Below are 18,768 nucleotides of genomic sequence, written 5' to 3' on the forward strand. Positions count from 1 at the left end.
TTCTTCTTTCTTTCTCTCTCTCTCTCTCTTTTCTTTCCTGCCTTCCTTCCTTCCTTTCTTTCTTTATGTTGGGCTTTGAGTTCACCAAGATTTTTAAAAAATCTATCTATCTATCTATCTATCTATTTACTTATTTATAGCTGCATTAGGTCTTCGTTGCTCTGTGAGGGCTTTCTCTAGTTGCAGTGAGTGGGGCAACTCTTCGTTGTGGTGCATGGGCTTCTCATTGTGGTGACTTCTCTTGTCACAGGCTCTAGGCGTGCAGGCTTCGGTAGTTGTGGCACATGGGCTTAGTTGCTCCGCAGCACGTGGGATCTTCCTGGACCAGGGCTCGAACCCATGTCCCCTGCATTGGCAGGAGGATTCCTAACCACTGCACCACCAGGGAAGCCCTCCCTAAGATTCCTGAATATGTAAATTATGTTTTTCACAAGCTTGAGAAATTCTTGGCCATTACCTTTTCAAATATATTTTTTGACCATTCTCCCACTCCACTCCTTCTGGGACTCCCAATTACACGTGTGTTAGACCTTCTGATACTGTTTCATGGATCAATGAGGTTCTTTTTTAAAAATCTTTTTTTCCGGACTTCCCTGGTGGTGCAGTGGTTAAGAATCCGCCTGCCAATGCAGGGGACACGGGTTCTATCCCTGATCCGGCAAGATCCCACATACCATGGAGCAACTAAGCCCGTGCACCACAACTACTGAGCTTGCACTCTAGAGCCCACACGCCACAGCTACTGAAGCCTGTGTGCCTAGAGCCCATGCTCCGCAACAAGAGAAGCCACCGCAATTAAAAGCCTGCACACCCCAACAAAGAGTAGCCCCCACTCGCCGAAACTAGAGAAAGCCCACGCACAGCAACGAAGACCCAATGCAGCCAAAAAATAAAGTAATTTAAAAAAAAAGATTAAATAATAATAATAATAATAAAAAAGTTTTTAAAAAATCTTTTTTTCCTTTTTGTCTTAAGAATAGACACTTCCTAGTAATTTACTTTCAGGTTCACGAAATCTTCCTACTGTCATTTCCAATCTGCTGTTAAGCCTATCCAGTGAATTTTCTATTTCAGATATTGTATTTTTCAGTTCCAGATTTTCCATTGGTTCTTTTTAATTATCAATAGTTTCTAACTCTCTGCTGAGATTTCCTATCCCATCATGAGCGTATCTTCCTTTATCTATAAACACAATTATAATTGCTTAAAATCCTTTCTGCTAGTTCCCACAACTGGGTTGCTTCAAGGCTGGTCTCCAGATTGTCTTTTCACTTTTCACTGTTTCTTTGTATGATTAGTAATTTTGGGTTGTATGCTGGACCTTATGAATAACATGCTGTAGTAACCCTGGACTGTATCATGCTTCTCAGAAGAGTGATTTCTTTTTTTTTTTTTTTACACCTTCAGAGAATGTTTCACTAGAGAATTTCAAAGCACTCCCCAGCGTCTCACTTTCTGTAACTGGACAAACACAACACAATTATGAAACTGGATGGCAACAAATCTCAAGTGGGCTGAACCAAAGGTGGAAACTCAGGATTATTAGTGCTTCTAAGACCCACAATTTAACCTCATTGGAAAACACGCCCTATGCAACGTGAAAAGTAAAAAGAAAGTTTCCTATAACACATGATTTTAAACCAGGCAGTCTCAGTGGTTAAAAATAAATTCGTTAATATCTATCTTAGCATTTAATATACTCAAAAATGTGAATTATTTAATAAACAAGCTAAAACATGCTCACTGTTTTTGGATTTGAAAATGTGTTCGATCTGTATCAGGAGACAAACCATCCTGTTTTATCAGGCCTGCGTGTGGCAGTGAGCCCTGCCCCCTCACCACTCCACCCCCCGCCCACAAAGAAGAGTCCAACCACAGCACAGCCAATATAATGATTAGACGTATCAAATGTAAACATTATTTTCCCTTTAAAGTATTCTCTAAATTTGGCCAAACTCAGTATTTAATACGAAAACCCGACCTCACAGCAGTGATGCCTGTGGGACTATTTCTGGCATTCTCTTGCCTTATCAGATCACCCATAACAAAGACAGTCTAGAAAGAGGCCCGTTCCCTCTTTCAATTCAAAAGTTAGAACTGAAGTAAAGGCAGAGCAAAAGGAAACACAAACACATCCTCAAACACACCCACACAAACTGGGGCAACTTTCACATCTGACATGACTGAATTTCATTCCAAGCAGGTTTTAATGATAGCTTTGCTATTTAAAAAATTCAAGTAAAATGCTCAAGTAAGGATGTTTCAATGCAAGAGGAAAACAGCGGCTACTATCTTAAAATTTTACTCCAAAATGGAATCAAGACTGACTCTGGCTGGTGGAGACCAGGTGGCAGGGACAGGCAGGTCCCATCCTCCCAAACCTGCACTGCTGAGAACCACAAGCTCCAGGCACTGCTAAGGGTATTTGATCTCTACCATAAACTTAAGGTGTAATGATTTTCCCTTTTCCTCTGAGAGATCAGTTGGAGAGGACATGATGCAGGAATAACCGTTTTACGTTCTGGGTAAGAAAGTGCTATGCCGCATAGATTTGCTTAAAAATTTTGATTCTGGCAAGCTTCAGGTAAAAATCATTTTTAAAGGGTCAATTTTTCATTTACATATAACCAGTACATCTTATTTACATATACATGACCCAATTTTCATTCAGCTTTCTTCATATGAAGTCTACATTTTAACTGGTATGTAACCGTTATATACTGTCTTTATAGAAAGACTAAATATCCTCTTATTAACAAGCAGTTCTGATGATAACAGTTTGTCTCCACATTGAGAACTGAATATAGTTAAAACCTCAATGAATAACAAAGATGAAGACCTAGAGTTAAATCTGTGGAGGGCCGCATCAGCTATTTAAGGAGTCAGCAGCTGCATCTAAACACAAAGCAAGGATGACTGAAGACATGGACGATTGCTTAACGCTGCTACAGACATGAAATTCTTATACTGGATTCATTTTTTCTTTTCAAAAAACACTGCTTTTTCTAGTGATGTTTAACTTTAAAAAGTTATCTTGGGGCTTCCCTGGTGGCGCAGTGGTTGAGAGTCCGCCTGCTGATGCAGGGGACGCGGGTTCGTGCCCTGGTCCGGGAGGATCCCACATGCTGAGGAGCGGCTGGGCCTGTGAGTCATGGCCGCTGGGCCTGTGCATCCAGAGCCTGTGCTCCGCAACGGGAGAGGCCACAGCGGTGAGAGGCCTGCGTACCGCAAAAAAAAAAAAAAAAAAAAAAAAAAAGTTATCTTAGTTTTTTAACCCTCAAAGAACTGCTATATTTAGGCTGCTAACCAAAAAAAATAATCAAGAGCATGTACCTTTGTCCATAGTCTCCAAGGGTTAAAGTGCAGGAACTGTCTATAACCTGGTATATAAGGCACCCTATTCCACTTTTTTCTTAAAAGAAGCCTTTCCTTTGGTTTCTTGCAGTTTTTCACTGAGCCTGTCCTTTGTCTCCTCCAGCTTCTCTGTGAGGAGCTCCTTTGTCTCCTCCACCCTGTCCTGCAGATACTCCTTCACAGGAGGTGGCGTCGACATGTAGCTGTGGCTGCGCAGATACTTCACAGTGAAGGAGGTCCCCCCCAGGGTCACAGTGTACCGCGCAGGCATTGCAATCTTCAACAGGGCATATGCTGTTAGTGCATTTCCACTCTGGGAATTTTTCAGAATGTTTACTATGCTGTCAGGTAACCCAGTAAGTTCTAGAAAAGGAACGACATTCACTCCTTTTATGGCTGCATAATAAAACATTCCAAATGAAACACTGGAAGTTATTAGATGCACTGGAATCAAAACTTTCCCATATTATCTAAATGTTTTCTTTTCTTTATAATAAATTTATTTATTTTTATTTATTTTATTTTTGGCTGTGTTGGGTCTTTGTTGCTGTGCGCGGGCTTTCTCTGGTTGCGGCAAGCAGGAGCTACTCTTCGTTGCGGTGCGTGGGCTTCTCATTCTGGTGGCTTCTCTTTGTTGCGGAGCACGGGCTCTAGGCGCACAGGCTTCGTTGTTGTGGCACGTGGGCTCAGTAGTTATGGCTCGTGGGCTCTAGAGCGCAGGCTCAGTAGTTGTGGTGCACGGGCTTAGTTGCTCCGCAGCATGTGGGATCTTCTCGGACCAGGGCTTGAACCTGTGTCCCCTGCATTGGCAGGCGGATTCTTAACCACTGTGCCACCAGGGAAGCCCTAAATGTTTTCTTAAATCGTTGGTAAGGACTAACTGATCTGTCTTGTAAAGGATTAGGTTCTTCCTTTTTTTGGAGGGAGTTCCTGGGGATGCAGCACTGGATGACAGAACCCTCTTGGATAAGATATCCTGCTCCCACTGTTTATGGTGAAGGACCCCTGGTTGGGGTGTATGAGCTATGAATGGCTTCCTTTCCTTTGCAGCACTCTGGGCAGCGGGTAAGTGCAGCCATCATTTCCGAGGGCCCGGTACCCAAACCACTTTGGATTCCGACGTATATAAAAGTAATGGTTCCTTTATGTTTTGACAGTGTCCCCAAAGACCAGCTTTATCTGGTTCCACGCATGTCCTACATGCCAGTCGGAATACAGTCTTTGGTACATTTCATTGCATTTTGAAGAACGGAGATTGATGGATTTCAGCTTCTATAGAGACTCAGGACCTGAGGCTGCCGCCGCCGCCGCCGCTCCCCGCTGTGCGGCCGCTCCAAGCCCCGCCACCGTCCCTCCAGAGTGACGAGCCGAGCGTGGGTCAGGGTGCTGGAAGCCGCGGGCTCAGGCGACCCAGCTTCCGGCCCGCCCACCCGACACACCAGCCCCACCAGCCACCCGCTCACACCCGCTCTTGCCTGTGCCCTCAGTACGGCCTGATTTTTTTTAAAGCAACAATTAGTATGGCTGAACTCAAGATCTGGGCACAGTTCATCAACAGCATTTGGGGCTCCCCTTCTGTACTCCTTTCCAGGATTTCCCCCTCATTTTCTGGTGCTATGGTAGCTTCCAAATATATCATCTGGTTACTCAAGCTAGTGACCACACTAAGACTGTGGGGGTTTTTTGTTTTTGTTTTCAATAAATTTATTTATTTTCGGCTGCATTGGGTCTTCGTTGCTTCGCGTGGGCTTTCTCTAGCTGCGGTGAGCGGGGGCTACTCTTTGTTGCGGTGCACGGGCTACTGTTGTGCGCAGGCTTCTCACTGCGGTGGCTTCTCTTGTTGTGGAGCACGGGCTCTAGGCGTGTGGGCTTCAGTAGTTGTGGCTCGCAGGCTCTAGAGCGCAGGCTCAGTAGTTGTGGCGCACAGGCTTCATTGCTCTGCAGAATGTGGGATCTTCCCGGAACAGGGCTCGAACCCATGTCCCCTGCATTGGCAGGCGGATTCTTAACCATTGCACCAACAGGAAGTCCCTAGACTGTGATTTTTTTTAAATCGAGTTTTAGCCCTTGCACTTCCACATCAACCGGGGCTTGCCCTCAGGTAAAAAAAACATGCAAAAACAGTTTATTTATCCAAGCAACACTCTATACTTCCAAGTGTCAACTCCCTTCCAGTGTCTGCCTGCTTTGGTCACTCTCCTGTGCCTTCAGGTCATTGCTTCTTATATTTATCTTATAAACCAGAGTGTACAGTTATTATTTGTTGAAAGGTTAGTATGAGGGAAACTATTCTGCCATTACTAGAAGTAAATGCAATCACTCTTTAAATTTTATCGTTAAGAACAGAGTTATGAATTTAACTCGTCCAGTTTTAATCACATTCTGTAGTTTTAATTTGCAATGTTTTTATTTTCTAAGTATCTGATAATAATATTTTTATTATTCCTTAATCAAGTAGTTATTTAAAAGAGTGCTTTAAATTTCCAAGTAATTAGGGTTTTTTGTTCTTAATATGAATTTTTAGTTTTATTGTATTATGGTCAGAAAATGTGGCCTGTACAATTTCCCTTTCTTTGAATTTTATTAATAATTTTCAGTTGCTGAATATTTGATAATTTTGTCTGAGAAGAAGATTATATATCAATTAACTCTATCTTATTAAAAGAGTTTGCGTGTGGGCTTCCCTGGTGGCGCAGTGGTTGAGAGTCCGCCTGCCGATGCAGGGGACACGGGTTCGTGCCCCAGTCCGGGAAGATCCCACATGCCGCGGAGTGGCTGGGCCCGTGAGCCATGGCCGCTGAGCCTGTGCTCCGCAACGGGAGAGGCCACAACAGTGAGAGGCCCGCGTACACGAAAAAAAAAAAAAAAAAAAAGTTTGCTTGTTGATAGAGTTTAAAAAAAGCATTTAAAGTACCTGTGGTTTTCAAAAAATTTTTTTGGTGCCATGGAAGCTTTTGTTCAAAAGAAATACTTATTCGTTTACAAATAAAACAGATCGTAAAACAGAACAGCGCTGGTTCTACTTGGGAGGTGGAGGTGTGGAGTGGTGGGAAGCTAGAGCCCAGCCCACTAGATTCTTCTTTCCTTTTGGCTACCTGTGGAGATTCTTTAAAGATGGAAGAGGAGTGGTTCAGGAGTGGTAATGTGAAGGACTCAACATGCTGCTGCTGGCTTTGAAGATGTGGACTATGAGCCAAGGAATGCAGTTTCTCTAAAAACTGGGAATGGCTCTCAGCTTTTAGCCAACAAGAAAACAGGGACCTCGGTCTTACAACCATAAGGAATTGAATTCTGCCAACAGCTCAAAGGAGCAGAAAACGGATTCTCTAGTCTCCAGAAAGGAACACAGCCTGCTGACACCTTGATTTTAGTCACGAAACCGTTACCAGACTTCTAACGTACAGAACTATAAGATAATAAATCTATGTTGTTTTAAGCCACTAAGTTTGAGGCAATTATTACGACAGAAACAGAAAGCTAATACATAGGTATGGATCATTTTTCATATTTAAACTACACCCCTATCTTGGCTTATCTCCATTCCAGCCAAGTTTACAGTGCTTATCATTATTATAGAATACATAGGTCCATATACATAAATTAACATAAAAACACTGAGTATTTTTAAATTGCTAATGTGTTAATGACTTCAGATACTATGCATAATGCCATCTCTGTCAGTATTCCTAGAAACTGTTATACTTTGATTTGCAGGAAGGAAACGAATTTTGTAAAAGTTGTTCTTCTTGGTATTGTTTTTGAATCAGGTATCTACCTTGTTGTTTTAAAAATAGATGATAAATTCCAGAGCCATTGGATAATCTGTTTTTAAACCTTCCAAGGATGGGAAAACCATGTCCCTGAAATGGATCAAGAGCTCACCTTCATTTATCAAATACCTAGCTTTCACAGAGATACTCACTTATTCAAATCAATTTCGTAAGTTTGCATATGAGGCTTATCTCCAGTCTTGTCTGGGTCCCATCGATAGATGGCAAATTTCTTGATTCGGGGAGCTGTGGTTGCAGCTGTCTGGGCCCCACGGCAGGCCTGAAATTTAAAAAGTTCATAAGAAGGAAAAAAAATCATTAAAAATGCAAGATAAATCCTTCTATTTAGTTGCCACTATAAACTGCAATACTGGATACAAACCCACACATTACTGACACAGTCTTCTTGGGATAGGCAGTCATCCAATATCCAACACACAATACTAAGTACCTGTAATATGCCAGACATGGTGCTGGGGGCTGGTGAAATGGTGCTTAACAAAACAGACATAGCCTTTGCCCTTACAGAATCTACTTTGTAGTGAGCAAGAAGAGAAATGAAATATTCACAATAAAGAGAGGGAAGAATGCAGCAGAGACTTGCACTAGTCTAAGCGGTCGGGGAAGGCTCTATAAATGATATTTAAGCGGAGGCTTGATGTATAGGGATGAAGGGGAAGGAGAACAGGGTGTTATAAACCTAGGAACAACACATGTAAAGGCCCGGGTGGGGGAGAGCACAGGCACCTGTGAGGACCGAGAGAAGTCCACTGTAAAGCAGGGTGACTTGACAAGGGATGGAAGAGTGGCAGACTCAAGGAAGTTAAGAAAGACTTATAAGTTTTGATTTTATCCTAAGAGCAATAAGAAGCTAATAAAAATTTATCAGGTGGGTGACACAATCATTTTTATTTTTGAGAAGAACATCACTGGCTTACAAAGGAAGAATTGTCACATGACATCTGGGGAAACCAGTTAGAAAGCCACTGCAGTTGTCAAAATGAGATGCTGGTGTTTTTAGATTAGGTGTCTTAGTCTGGGCCATTGTAAAAAAAATACCGAAGACTGGGTGGCTTAAACAACAATCATTTGCTTCTCACAGTTCTGGAGGCTGGGAAGCCCAAGATCAAGGTGTCAGCAGATTTGATGTCTAGTGAGGACCTTCTTGGTTTGCAGAGAGCTACTTTCCTGCCTATCTTCACATGTTGGAAAGAGATCTCATGTCTTTTCCTCTTTTTATAAAGGCATTAATCCCATCATACAGGTCCTACCCTCATGACCTAATTTAACCCTAATTCCCTCTCAAAGGCCCCATTTTCAAATACCACCACAGTGGGGATTAGGGCTTCCACATATGAATTTTGGAGGAACACAAACATTCCGTCCATAGCATTATGGCAGGAAACAAGATAAAGAATATTGTATCTTAAAATAAATTTAGGGAACTAACAAACAGCTGAGACCTGCTCTCTCTGATGATTCTGTTCCATCTCCTGGGCACTTACAGACTCTGCCAGTGGGTTTCACACAGCGAGCCAAGGAATCCCAGAGTGCCACCCAAGGGCTGCTGGGATAGGATAAGGTTAAGAGGGTGGTCACTCCTTCAACCAGAACAGCCTCCCCACAAAAACATATTTGCAAAAAGGGTGCTGTTGCTCAAAAAAAAGTTTTATATTTAAGTTTATACTCATTTAAAAAACCACTATTTATTATTGCCTGGCACTGAATAAATGCTTTATATTAATTACTCCACTGAATCTTCATTTTAAAGACGAGAAAAATGAGGCTCAGAGATCAAGTGATGGGCCCATGATTACAGAGCTGGTGAGTGGAGCCAGGATTGGGACCCAGGTCTGTCTGTCTGTCTCCAGAACCCATGTTCCTAAACACTGTACTATTCATTTGTGAATATTCTCAGGTCTCTTCTTGGTGCTGTTTTCTTCTCTTTACGTCTTAACTCCTTAAGGGCAGGTGTATTAGTTAGGGTTCTCCAGAGAAACAGAACCAATGGTGTGTACATATATATACACATATATGAAAAGAGATTTATTATAAGGAATTGGCTCACGTGATTACAGGGGATAACAAGTCTCAAGATCTGCAGTTGGCAAGCTGGAGAGCTAATGGTATAGTTCTAGTCCGAAGGCCAGCAGGCTCAAGACCCAGGAAGAGTCGTTATTTCAAGTCCAAAGGCAAGAAAAAAAATCAATGTCTTAGTTTGAAAGCAGTCAGGCAGGAGGAAGTTCCTCTTATTCAAAGGAGGGTCAGCCTTTTGTTCTACTGAGGCCTTCAGTTGATTGGATAAGGCTCATCCATGTTAGGGAGGGTAATGTGCATTACTCAGTCTAACAATTTTTTAAATTTAATTAAAAAATTTTAATACAATTTTATTTTTTTACTTTATTTTTTGGCTGCGCTGTGTGGCTTGTGGGATCTTAGTTCCCCGACTAGGGATTGAATGCCGGTCCTTGGCAGTGAAAGCGCGGAGTCCTAACCACTTACTGTATACAGTAAGTCCCCTACATAAGAACCTTCAAGTTGCGAACTTTCAAAGGTGCGAACGTGCATCTGGTTCCAGCAAGGAACCATCTCCCACCTCCTCTCCCTCCTCCCGTCAGTAATTCTTCTTGTCTGTTCACTCGATGCCAGCCCCTGTATGGCAGCTGTTATACTGTACTACTGTACTTTTAAGGTACTGTACTGTAAGATTAAAAATGTCTTCATCTTTTGTGTTTGTTTTTTATGTATTATTTGTGTGAAAAGTATTACAAACCTATTACAGTACAGTACTATATAGCCGATTGTGTTAGTTGGGTACCTAGGCTAATTTTGTTGGACTTACGAACAAACCGGACTTACGAACACACTCTCAGAACGGAACTTGTTTATATGTAGGGGACTTAACTGTAATGCTAAGCTGTCCCCATCCCATAGTCCTTGAAGCCCTTTTGCATTTAGGCAGATGAAACAAGGTCTCAACAAGTCCTGCTGAGCTTCTACTACGGTGATGAGGGATCCTGCCAGTCCAAAGAGCACTTATAAGGTGAAGATAGAAATATTCAGATGGTATTCCAGGCCAGTTAATTCTCTCTCTGTCTTTTTTTTTTTGCGGTACGCAGGCCTCTCACTGTTGTGGCCTCTCCCGTTGCGGAGCACAGGCTCCGGACGCGCAGGCTCAGCGGCATGGCTCACGGGCCTAGCTGCTCCCCGGCATATGGGATCTTCCCGGACCGGGGCACGAACCCGTGTCCCCTGCATCGGCAGGCGGACTCTCAACCACTGCGCCACCAGGGAAGCCCCAGCTAATCCTCTTACACACTGTTAAAGAAAGTAAAAACTCTTAAGGTTAACTGAGTAATTACAAGAAATGCAATGGAGTTTATTACTTGCTGGCAAAAACTGCCCCAAATTAAATGAAGCTGAAAATATCAGCTCTCAGTATAAAAGAAGAAAATGTATGAAGAAAATGAAAGTGAAGGTGAGGATGAAAGCTGTATTTTATCTTATCACCAAGCTGGCTAAGATCATTAATAAAAGGAGTCATTTCTACAAATGAACACTTTTCACTAGGGACTCCACTGTGAAATGACAGGAACGTTTGGCTAATGCCACCTTGTGGTGTTTAAGAGGAAGTGGAGGAAGTGAAAAGATTCCTGAAGATATTATTATTATTATTTTCTGGTTGCGCCGCATGGCTTTCGGGATCTTAGTTGCCCGGAACCTGCAACCTCGGCAGTGAAAGTGCGGAGTCCTAACCACTGGACCACCAGGGAATTCCCTCTTGAAGATGTTAGCTCCAGCGGCCTTTTGCTTGCTTAACACACCCTTTTTTGTTTTTGTTAGATTTAATGAGGTATATTCATTACAATAAAATACACTAATTTTAAGTGTATAATTTGATGAGTTTGGATAAAGTTGTATAACTTCTACCACAATTATGACAGAATATTTCCATTCAGAAAGTTCTCTAGTGTTTCTTTGCAGTCAGCACCCTCTCCCTACCCCTGGCAACTGATCGGCTTTCTATCACTACAAATTTGCCTCTTATAGAATTTCATATACATGCCATGAGATAATACAACTTGAGTCTAGCTTCTTTCGCTCAACATGATGCTCTGAGATTCATTCATGTTGTTGCATATATCCATAGATTGTTAGTTTTTTTTTTTGTTTTTTTTTTTTCGGTACGCGGGCCTCTCACTGCTGTGGCCTCTCCCGTTGCGGAGCACAGGCTCTGGACGCTCAGGCTCAGCGGCCATGGCTCACGGGCCCAGCCGCTCCATGGCATGTGGGATCTTCCCGGACCGGGGCACGAACCCGTGTCCCCTGCATCGGCAGGCACACTCCCAACCACTGCGCCACCAGGGAAGCCCCTAGATTGTTAGTTTTTTAAATTACACTTTTCATTTGGAAATAACTGTAGAATCACATGCATTTATAATAATACTGAGATCCCGTGTACTCTTCACTCAATTTCCCCCAGTGGTAACACTATACAAAACTACAGCACAGTATCATAACCAGAATATTACCACTGATATAGTCCAGGTACAGGACATTATTTCCACCCCCACAAAGATCCGCTCTTTTACAGCCACAGCCATGCCCCTCAGGCCTCCCATTCCTACTCCTTCACCCCTAGCAATCACTAATCTGTTACATTTCTGTAATTTTGTCATTTTAAGAATGTTATATAATGTAATCATCTCATTATGTAATTTTGGGAGACTGGCTTTTTTTCCATTCAGCATAACTCTCTAGAGACTCAGCCAAGTTGTGTGCCTCAACAGTCATTTCTTTTTATTACCAAGTAGTGTTCCATGGTCTGATGCACCTCAGTTTGTTAAGCCATTCACCCACTGAAGGATATGCAGGTTGTTTCCAGGTTTGGGGCTATTATGAATAAAGTTTAATGAACATTTGTGGACAAGTTTCTGTGTGAACATAAGTCTCCATTTCTCTAGGATAAATGCCCAGGAGTGTAATTGCTGGGTTGTATGGTAGTTATATGTTTAACTTTTTAAGAAACTGCTAAACTGTTTCCCAGAGTGGGAGGCTGCTATGCCTGAGACAGGTAGTAGGGGGAAAGGGATAAAATGACTTTAAAAAATATACAGGGGGGCTTCCCTGGTGGCGCAGTGGTTGAGTCCGCCTGCCGATGCAGGGGACACGGGTTCGTGCCCCAGTCCAGGAGGATCCCACATGCCGCGGAGTGGCTGGGCCCGTGAGCCATAGCCGCTGAGCCTGCGCATCCAGAGCCTGTGCTCCGCAACGGGAGAGGCCACAACAGTGAGAGGCCCTCGTAGTGCAAAAAAAAAAAAAAAAAAAAAAAAAAAAAAAAATAATAATAATAATAATAATACAGGGACTTCCCTGGTGGCGCAGTGGTTAAGAATCTGCCTGCCAATGCAGGGGACACAGGTTCGAGCCCTGGTCTGGGACGATCCCACATGCCGCAGAACAACTAAGCCCGTGAGCCACAACTACTGAGCCCGTGCTCTAGAGCCTGCAAGCCACAACTACTGAGCCCACGAGCCACAACAAGCCTGTGCGCCTAGAACCCGTGCTCCGCAACAAGAGAAGCCACCGCAATGAGAAGCCCTGAGAAGTCCGCACACCGCTACAAAGAGTAGCCCCCGCTTGCCACAACTAGAGGAAGCCTGCGTTCAGCAACAAAGACCCAATGCAGCCAAAAAAAAAAAAAAAAAAAAATTAAAACAAAAAAACACACAACAGAGTATCTGAAGGCGATAAAGCCCAACATAAGTTTTGGGGTACCCCAAAGTGTCACTAATTTTTTTCCAAAACAACTAATTTAAATTCATTTTGAGTTTTTTATACAACGTATTTTATACAACATTTGGTGGGGTGGGGGGGGCTAACAGGAACGAAGAGAGAAGATACTGAAATCAAAATGGCCAGGGCAGGTTGTGGTTCTAAAAGTGATGGAACTTTGGTCATCTTGAGGGCTGAACTAAGGGTTAATCCACAGGATTATGGGAGCTGTGATTAAAAAAACATTCCCCAAACAAAGAAATCTAAAAATTTGTTCTGTAGGTTTATGTAGTAGAAGTAATAACGACAGCTTTCATCGCTCAGCCCCTACCACGTACCAGATGTCGTACTAAATTATGTCTAATCTTTACAACATCTCTACGAGGAAAGTTTTTTATTCTTAATTAAAAAATGAGAATAAGGTCATATAACAAAAGAGCCAGGATTCAAACATAGGTCATCTGACTCCGAAGTCCAACCTTTTAGCTGCTATATAGTGGTGAAAATGCACATCCCAAACAGAACAGTACAAAAAGATAATTCCTCTCCCCCAAAAGATCCATAGAGCAAAAGTTTTTACTCTACTTATACAATCAGCAAGATTTTAGGCGGTAGTTGGTCCAGATATAGTCATTCACTTATTTGTTCAACTACTATGCTCCAGGGACTGTTCTGGGCTTTGGGGGAATCAAGGACCAAACAGACATACATCCCAGTCCTGTGCAGCTTACACAGCGATTGGAGGAGATGCACACAAATAAAACCTATAGTTTGTCAGGTGGTGATAAATGCCATGATGGGGGTGGAGGGAGGGATAGAAGGGGAATAGGGATCCTGGAGACAACTCTAAATGGGGTGGCCGGGGAAGACTTCACTGAAAAGCTGACACTTGAGCAAAGACCCGAAGGAGGTGAGTAAGCAAGCCACACATAAATCTAGGGGAAGAGCGCAGAAGGCAGAGGGAGCACGGAGCACAAAGATCTTCAGGTGGGAATGTGTTTGAGGAGAAACGAGGTGCCGGTGGTAGCTGAGAATGGCTTGAGTGAGAGGGACAGGAACAGGAGCGGAAATCAGGATGTTGATGGGAGAACCGGACCACGCAGGCCTTGGAAGGACTTTTGCTTCTACCCCGAGTAATATGGGAAACTACTGGAAGGTTTTGAGCAGAGGAGTGACAAAGACAAGTTTTGAAAGGATCATGTTGTCTCCTGTTTTGAAAACCAACTGTAGAGGTGCAAAGATGAAAGAAAGAAAAGCAGGAAGTAACTGTGATAATCAGCTGAGATGATGATGGCTTGAACGAGGCTGGTGGCTGTGGAAATGGTGAAAGGCGGTTAGTTTTTAAATACACTTTAAGAAGGAACTGACAGATTTGCTTACAGATTGGGAGTGAGGCAAAGAGCAAGGATGACTCCAAAGTGTTTGGCCCAAGCCACGTGAAGGATGAAGTTGCCATCAACTGCGATGGGAGGGAAAGTTGGTGTGTGTGGCAGGAGTTTGGTTTTAGGCAAGCAAAGTTTAGTAAATATCCATGAGGAGATTTTGAGAATATAGTTGGGTGGCCATCTGAATCTGAAGATTTGGGGTGAAGTCTGGGCTGGAGACATAAATTTAGGAGGTATCTAAAGCCCAAAGGAGTGTCTACAAAGATGAGGCCTAAGGACTGAGCCACAGCATTTAGAGTTTGGGGCAAAAAAGGAGAAATCAGCAAAGGGAGACAGAAAGAACTGCCAATGTGCAAGGGGGAAAACCTGAAGCCTGGGATGCCCTGGGAGTCAGGCCAAAAAAAGTGTTTTGAGGAGGGAGTGAACAATATGCTTCAGAGAGCAAAGTACCATGAGAACTGAGGACTGACGTTGGATTTAACAAAGCCAAGGTCACTGGTGACCCTGACCCAAGTACTTTCCGTGAAGTGCTAAGCGTGAAAAGTCTGACTGGAATAGGTTCATGGGAAGATGTGGGGAGATGAACTGTGGTCAGCGAGTTCAGACACGTCTTGAGACATTTTTCTATAAAGATGAGTGGAGAACTGGGGTGGTGGCTGGATCCGTTTTTTGTTGTTTTTTTTTTTTAAGACGGAAGAAATTACACCATGCTTGTGTGCTGCTGCTGCCGATCCAGCAGAGAAGGAAAACCTGATAAGGCAGGGGAAAGGGGAGACTTTCTGGAGAGCTATCTTTGCCTCTTTTTTTTTTTCCCATACGAATCTTGCGGGGTTTTAGTTCCCTAACCAGGGATTGAACCCATGACCCCTGCAATGGAAGCGTGGAGTCTTAACCACTGGACTGCCAGGGAATTCTCATGGAGAGCTATCTTTTTTTTTTTTTTTTTTAACAGATTTATTTATTTATTTATTTATTTAATTTTTAATTTTTGGCTGTGTTGGGTCTTCGTTGCTGCGCGTGGGCTTTCTCCAGTTGCAGTGAGCTGGGGCTACTCTTCATTGCAGTGCACGGACTTCTCACTGTCGTGGCTTCTCTTGCTGCAGAGCATGGGCTCTAGGCGTGCAGGCTTCAGTAGTTGTGGCACGTGGGCTCAGTAGTTGTGGTGCACGGGCTTAGCTGCTCCACGGCATATGGGATCTTCCCGGGCCAGGGCTCGAACCCATGTCCCTTGCATTGGCAGGAGATTCTTAACCACTGAGCTGCCAGGGAAGCCCTGGAAAGCTATCTTTGAATAAGCAGTGCGACAGAGAGCACGAGGGAAGGGCAGCCCCTGGAGTGCTGCCGACTGTCCCACAGCAACAGGCAGAAAAGGAGGATATACAGGAGGAAGTGGGGAGGTGGGCAAAAATTTGAGGTTTTTTTTCTTTGTAGCCTGTCCAGAAATTTATACCACAAACCCATGACCAAGGTGGCGGTGCGGGGGGCGGTCCTTCAAAAGCATTTCTACCTCAATCTACAAAACTAGTGAGTATTCAAGGCTTAGCGCACCTTTGTAGGAAATCTTGGATAAGATGAAACCCACAGTTTATAATTTATGGGGAGAAGCAAGATCATCAACAACTGGACTGAAAGGAGGATGGAGATGAGAAGGGTGAATTCTGGATCATGCTGAAGGCAGCTTGTTATGTCCCTAGGAAAGCTTCCTTAAGGAGCAGGCTTGGAGCTAGATGTGTGAGTGGCATGGGTCCACATCCAAGCTCTACCACTTAGTAGCTGGATGTTCTTTGGCAAATTACTTAACCTTTCTGATTTTATTTCCTCTTTTGTAAGAAGGTTGGGAGTATTAAAATCTACCTCATAGGATTAACTAGAGGGCCAAGTTTCTAGCATGGCTCAGAAAATAAGTTCTGCTTTTCAGTATTGGCAACCGTATCAGTTCTTGTATTATTCTGATTGGCAGATAGGTATCCTAAGCCCTGCCAGTGCTAGGAGCAATGATATACACAACTGAAAGTAGGTGGTAATTGCCTTCAAGGAATACAGAGTCTAGACGAAGAAATGAGGCAACAACACAAACAACAGTTAATACATTACAGTTAAATACTTACAGGCAGAACTGTGGTTCAGTGGTGCAAACTAAATAAAAGGAATTCAGAAGAAAATCCTACTGTGTCCTAGACTCCTAGGAACCTGAATGTACCCAGAGCTAATACACCACGCTCATTACTTTTTAGGTGGCTTTTGTGGGTCTGAATGCATATTCCTATAAGGGGATGCATGCGTGGGGGAATCTTCTATTTTCTCTGCCCTCAGGAGGCCCTACAATGGCCTCACTTGGAATTGCAACACTGACCTATGAAACCAGCCTTTTCTATAATTCATGCTTGGAAGGGGGACCTGAGCTTTAGAACTCACTCTCATTGGTGGGGCTCTCACAACTAAATTGCTTGCTCAGTAGCTATAAAAGGAACTAGTAAAAATATCGTTATCAATCACCAATTTAATGTTCAGAGGGCACTAGCCTGAGGCTCTGGTAGGCAGTCCTCTTTCTCATCCCTCCTTCTCAGAAAGCCTGTAAAATGACTTGTCTAAGTTCACGTATAGCATATTGGAAAGAGCTAGCATTAGAAGATGGGCCATATGCACTGTGCTGTGCAGCCAGAGCAGTTACTTAAGATGAGACATATTCTCATGGGAGTGCAAGAAGAGGAGAGGACCGAATATTTCTTGTACACCTACCACGTGCCCAGATCTGTGCTAGGAGTTTTTCACACATTATGTTCAAAACACTGAGTTTAGGTTCTGGATCAACTGGTTCTTGGCTGTGATATTTTTGAGCAAGTAAAAAAAATCTTCTTTCTGGGGCCTCAGTTTTCAAATCTCTAAAAAGGAGGTTAGAATTCCTGCTCACCCACCTTACAGGGTTTTTTCAGGAGCCCAGAGGAGGAAAAAGGATTTGAAAGGGATTTGTAATACCTCAGTCCCTGATATACACAGATTGCAATGGCAGTTTCCCTTCCCCTTCTACCTGTTCCCATTTAGAATGCAGATCAGAAATGTGTAGTTTCCTGACAATACAAGGGGCGTGGAGGGAACGTATCAATGCACCCAGAATAATATAAATAAGAGCAGCGCCAAGCCCCGTACCTGTGATCCAAGCCCAAAATCTGGCGGTATTAACGATACGTCCTTTACAGACAGGGATACTGAGAGGATAACGCTGCTTCAAGGAACCCAGATCCTCAGGGGGCTGAGTGGATTTTCCTCCGTTTCTCCCTTCCCCTCTTTACTGAGCCCTCAACCTTGCACCCCGGAGGAGTGCCTCGCCTCCCAGTCCCATCCTTCACGCTTCGGCGGTTCTGTCTTTCTCAGAGGGGATGGTTTGGTGGCAGAAAAAGGGCTCGGCGTTCAAATGTTTGGACTCGAATTCTGCTTCCAAGTCAGTCGTCACTCGCTCGCCATGTGACCTTGGGCAATTCAAGTCCCCTCTCTGAACTTCTTTTTTATTCTTATGTCTAAAAAAATCCTTTCCGCCCAGACCAACTCACAGGCTGCAGAGAGGTGCAGAACGATAACCAGCAGGGATGCTCCCGTCCAAAATCAGAGCCCTGAGCAAGCGGGAGCTGGTATCCTCCTCCCTGAGGCCTGGCCCTGTGCTCCCCTCAATCTCCTCCGCCGCCCCCTCAACGGCAAGCCATCTCCGTGACTTTCATCCCTGCCCTTCCCACGCCAGAGCCGAAACTCACCTGCAGGCAGGCCCTGCCAAGGGTTGTGGCCGGGAACCGGCGCCTCAAGGAGACTGCGACCACCGCCGCCATCTTGGATCCTGACGTCGAGCCCCACCCCTTAACCCCGATGTCACTCTCCGCCGGCGTCCCGCCGAGCACCGCGGCACCGAGCCAGGATCCACCGAGGACCCGCTAGCCGCGCAGGAGCCACCGAGTGGGAGGCGGCTTCCGGTTTTCCGAGGGGGAGGAGGGAAGGAGGAGAAAGCCAACAAGAGCGTGCGTAGTAGACTCAGCGCATGCCCACTTGGCTTCCCGCGTTGGAAGGTGACCTTCCTCAGGAAGGGGGCGGAGTCTGAGAGGGAGGGCAGTGGAAAGGGGTGGGACAAAGAGCATGATGAGGCGGAGCCATCTGATCCAAGACTTACCCCGATTTTTTTTTTTTTTTTTTTTTTTTTTCCCGGTACGCGGGCCTCTCACTGTTGTGGTCTCTCCCGTTGCGGAGCACAGGCTCCGGACGCGCAGGCTCAGTGGCCATGGCTCACGGGCCCAGCCGCTCTGCGGCATGTGGGATCTTCCCAGACTGGGGCACGAACCCGTGTCCCCTGCATCGGCAGGTGGACTCTCAACCACTGCGCCACCAGGGAAGTCCCCAAGGAGCCTTTCTGCACATGTGTAGTTGAGGAGGTCTCCCTGATTCCAAGAATGAGGAATAGGTGGTCTTTTATCTCTTATCTGGTCAGGGCCCAACTCCTCCAT

The 18,768-nt window shown here is 44.4% G+C and overlaps 1 protein-coding gene and 1 pseudogene across 2 annotated transcripts in view; both read right to left on the bottom strand.

The window, feature by feature from the left end:
• Window positions 1-18,102, bottom strand: part of SDHB (succinate dehydrogenase complex iron sulfur subunit B) — a gene marked incomplete at its 5' end in the record, with an annotated part of 36,301 nt that extends 18,199 nt beyond the window's left edge. The window contains 2 exons of the mRNA XM_079697041.1: window positions 7,277-7,404; window positions 18,031-18,102. Of these exons, the coding sequence (XP_079553167.1) occupies window positions 7,277-7,404; window positions 18,031-18,102 (200 nt within the window). The remainder of the gene's footprint in view (window positions 1-7,276; window positions 7,405-18,030) is intronic.
• LOC307048056 (protein FAM210A-like) lies at window positions 3,398-4,579 on the bottom strand (annotated as a pseudogene). The gene is made up of 2 exons: window positions 4,200-4,579; window positions 3,398-3,824 (listed from the first exon to the last, which is right to left on the bottom strand). The product of its transcript is annotated as a protein FAM210A-like (transcript).
• Window positions 18,103-18,768: the final 666 nt, after the last annotated feature.

Source organism: Hyperoodon ampullatus (genome assembly GCF_949752795.1).
Source record: "Hyperoodon ampullatus genome assembly, chromosome: 2".
NCBI classification, from domain to species: Eukaryota; Metazoa; Chordata; class Mammalia; order Artiodactyla; family Ziphiidae; genus Hyperoodon; species Hyperoodon ampullatus.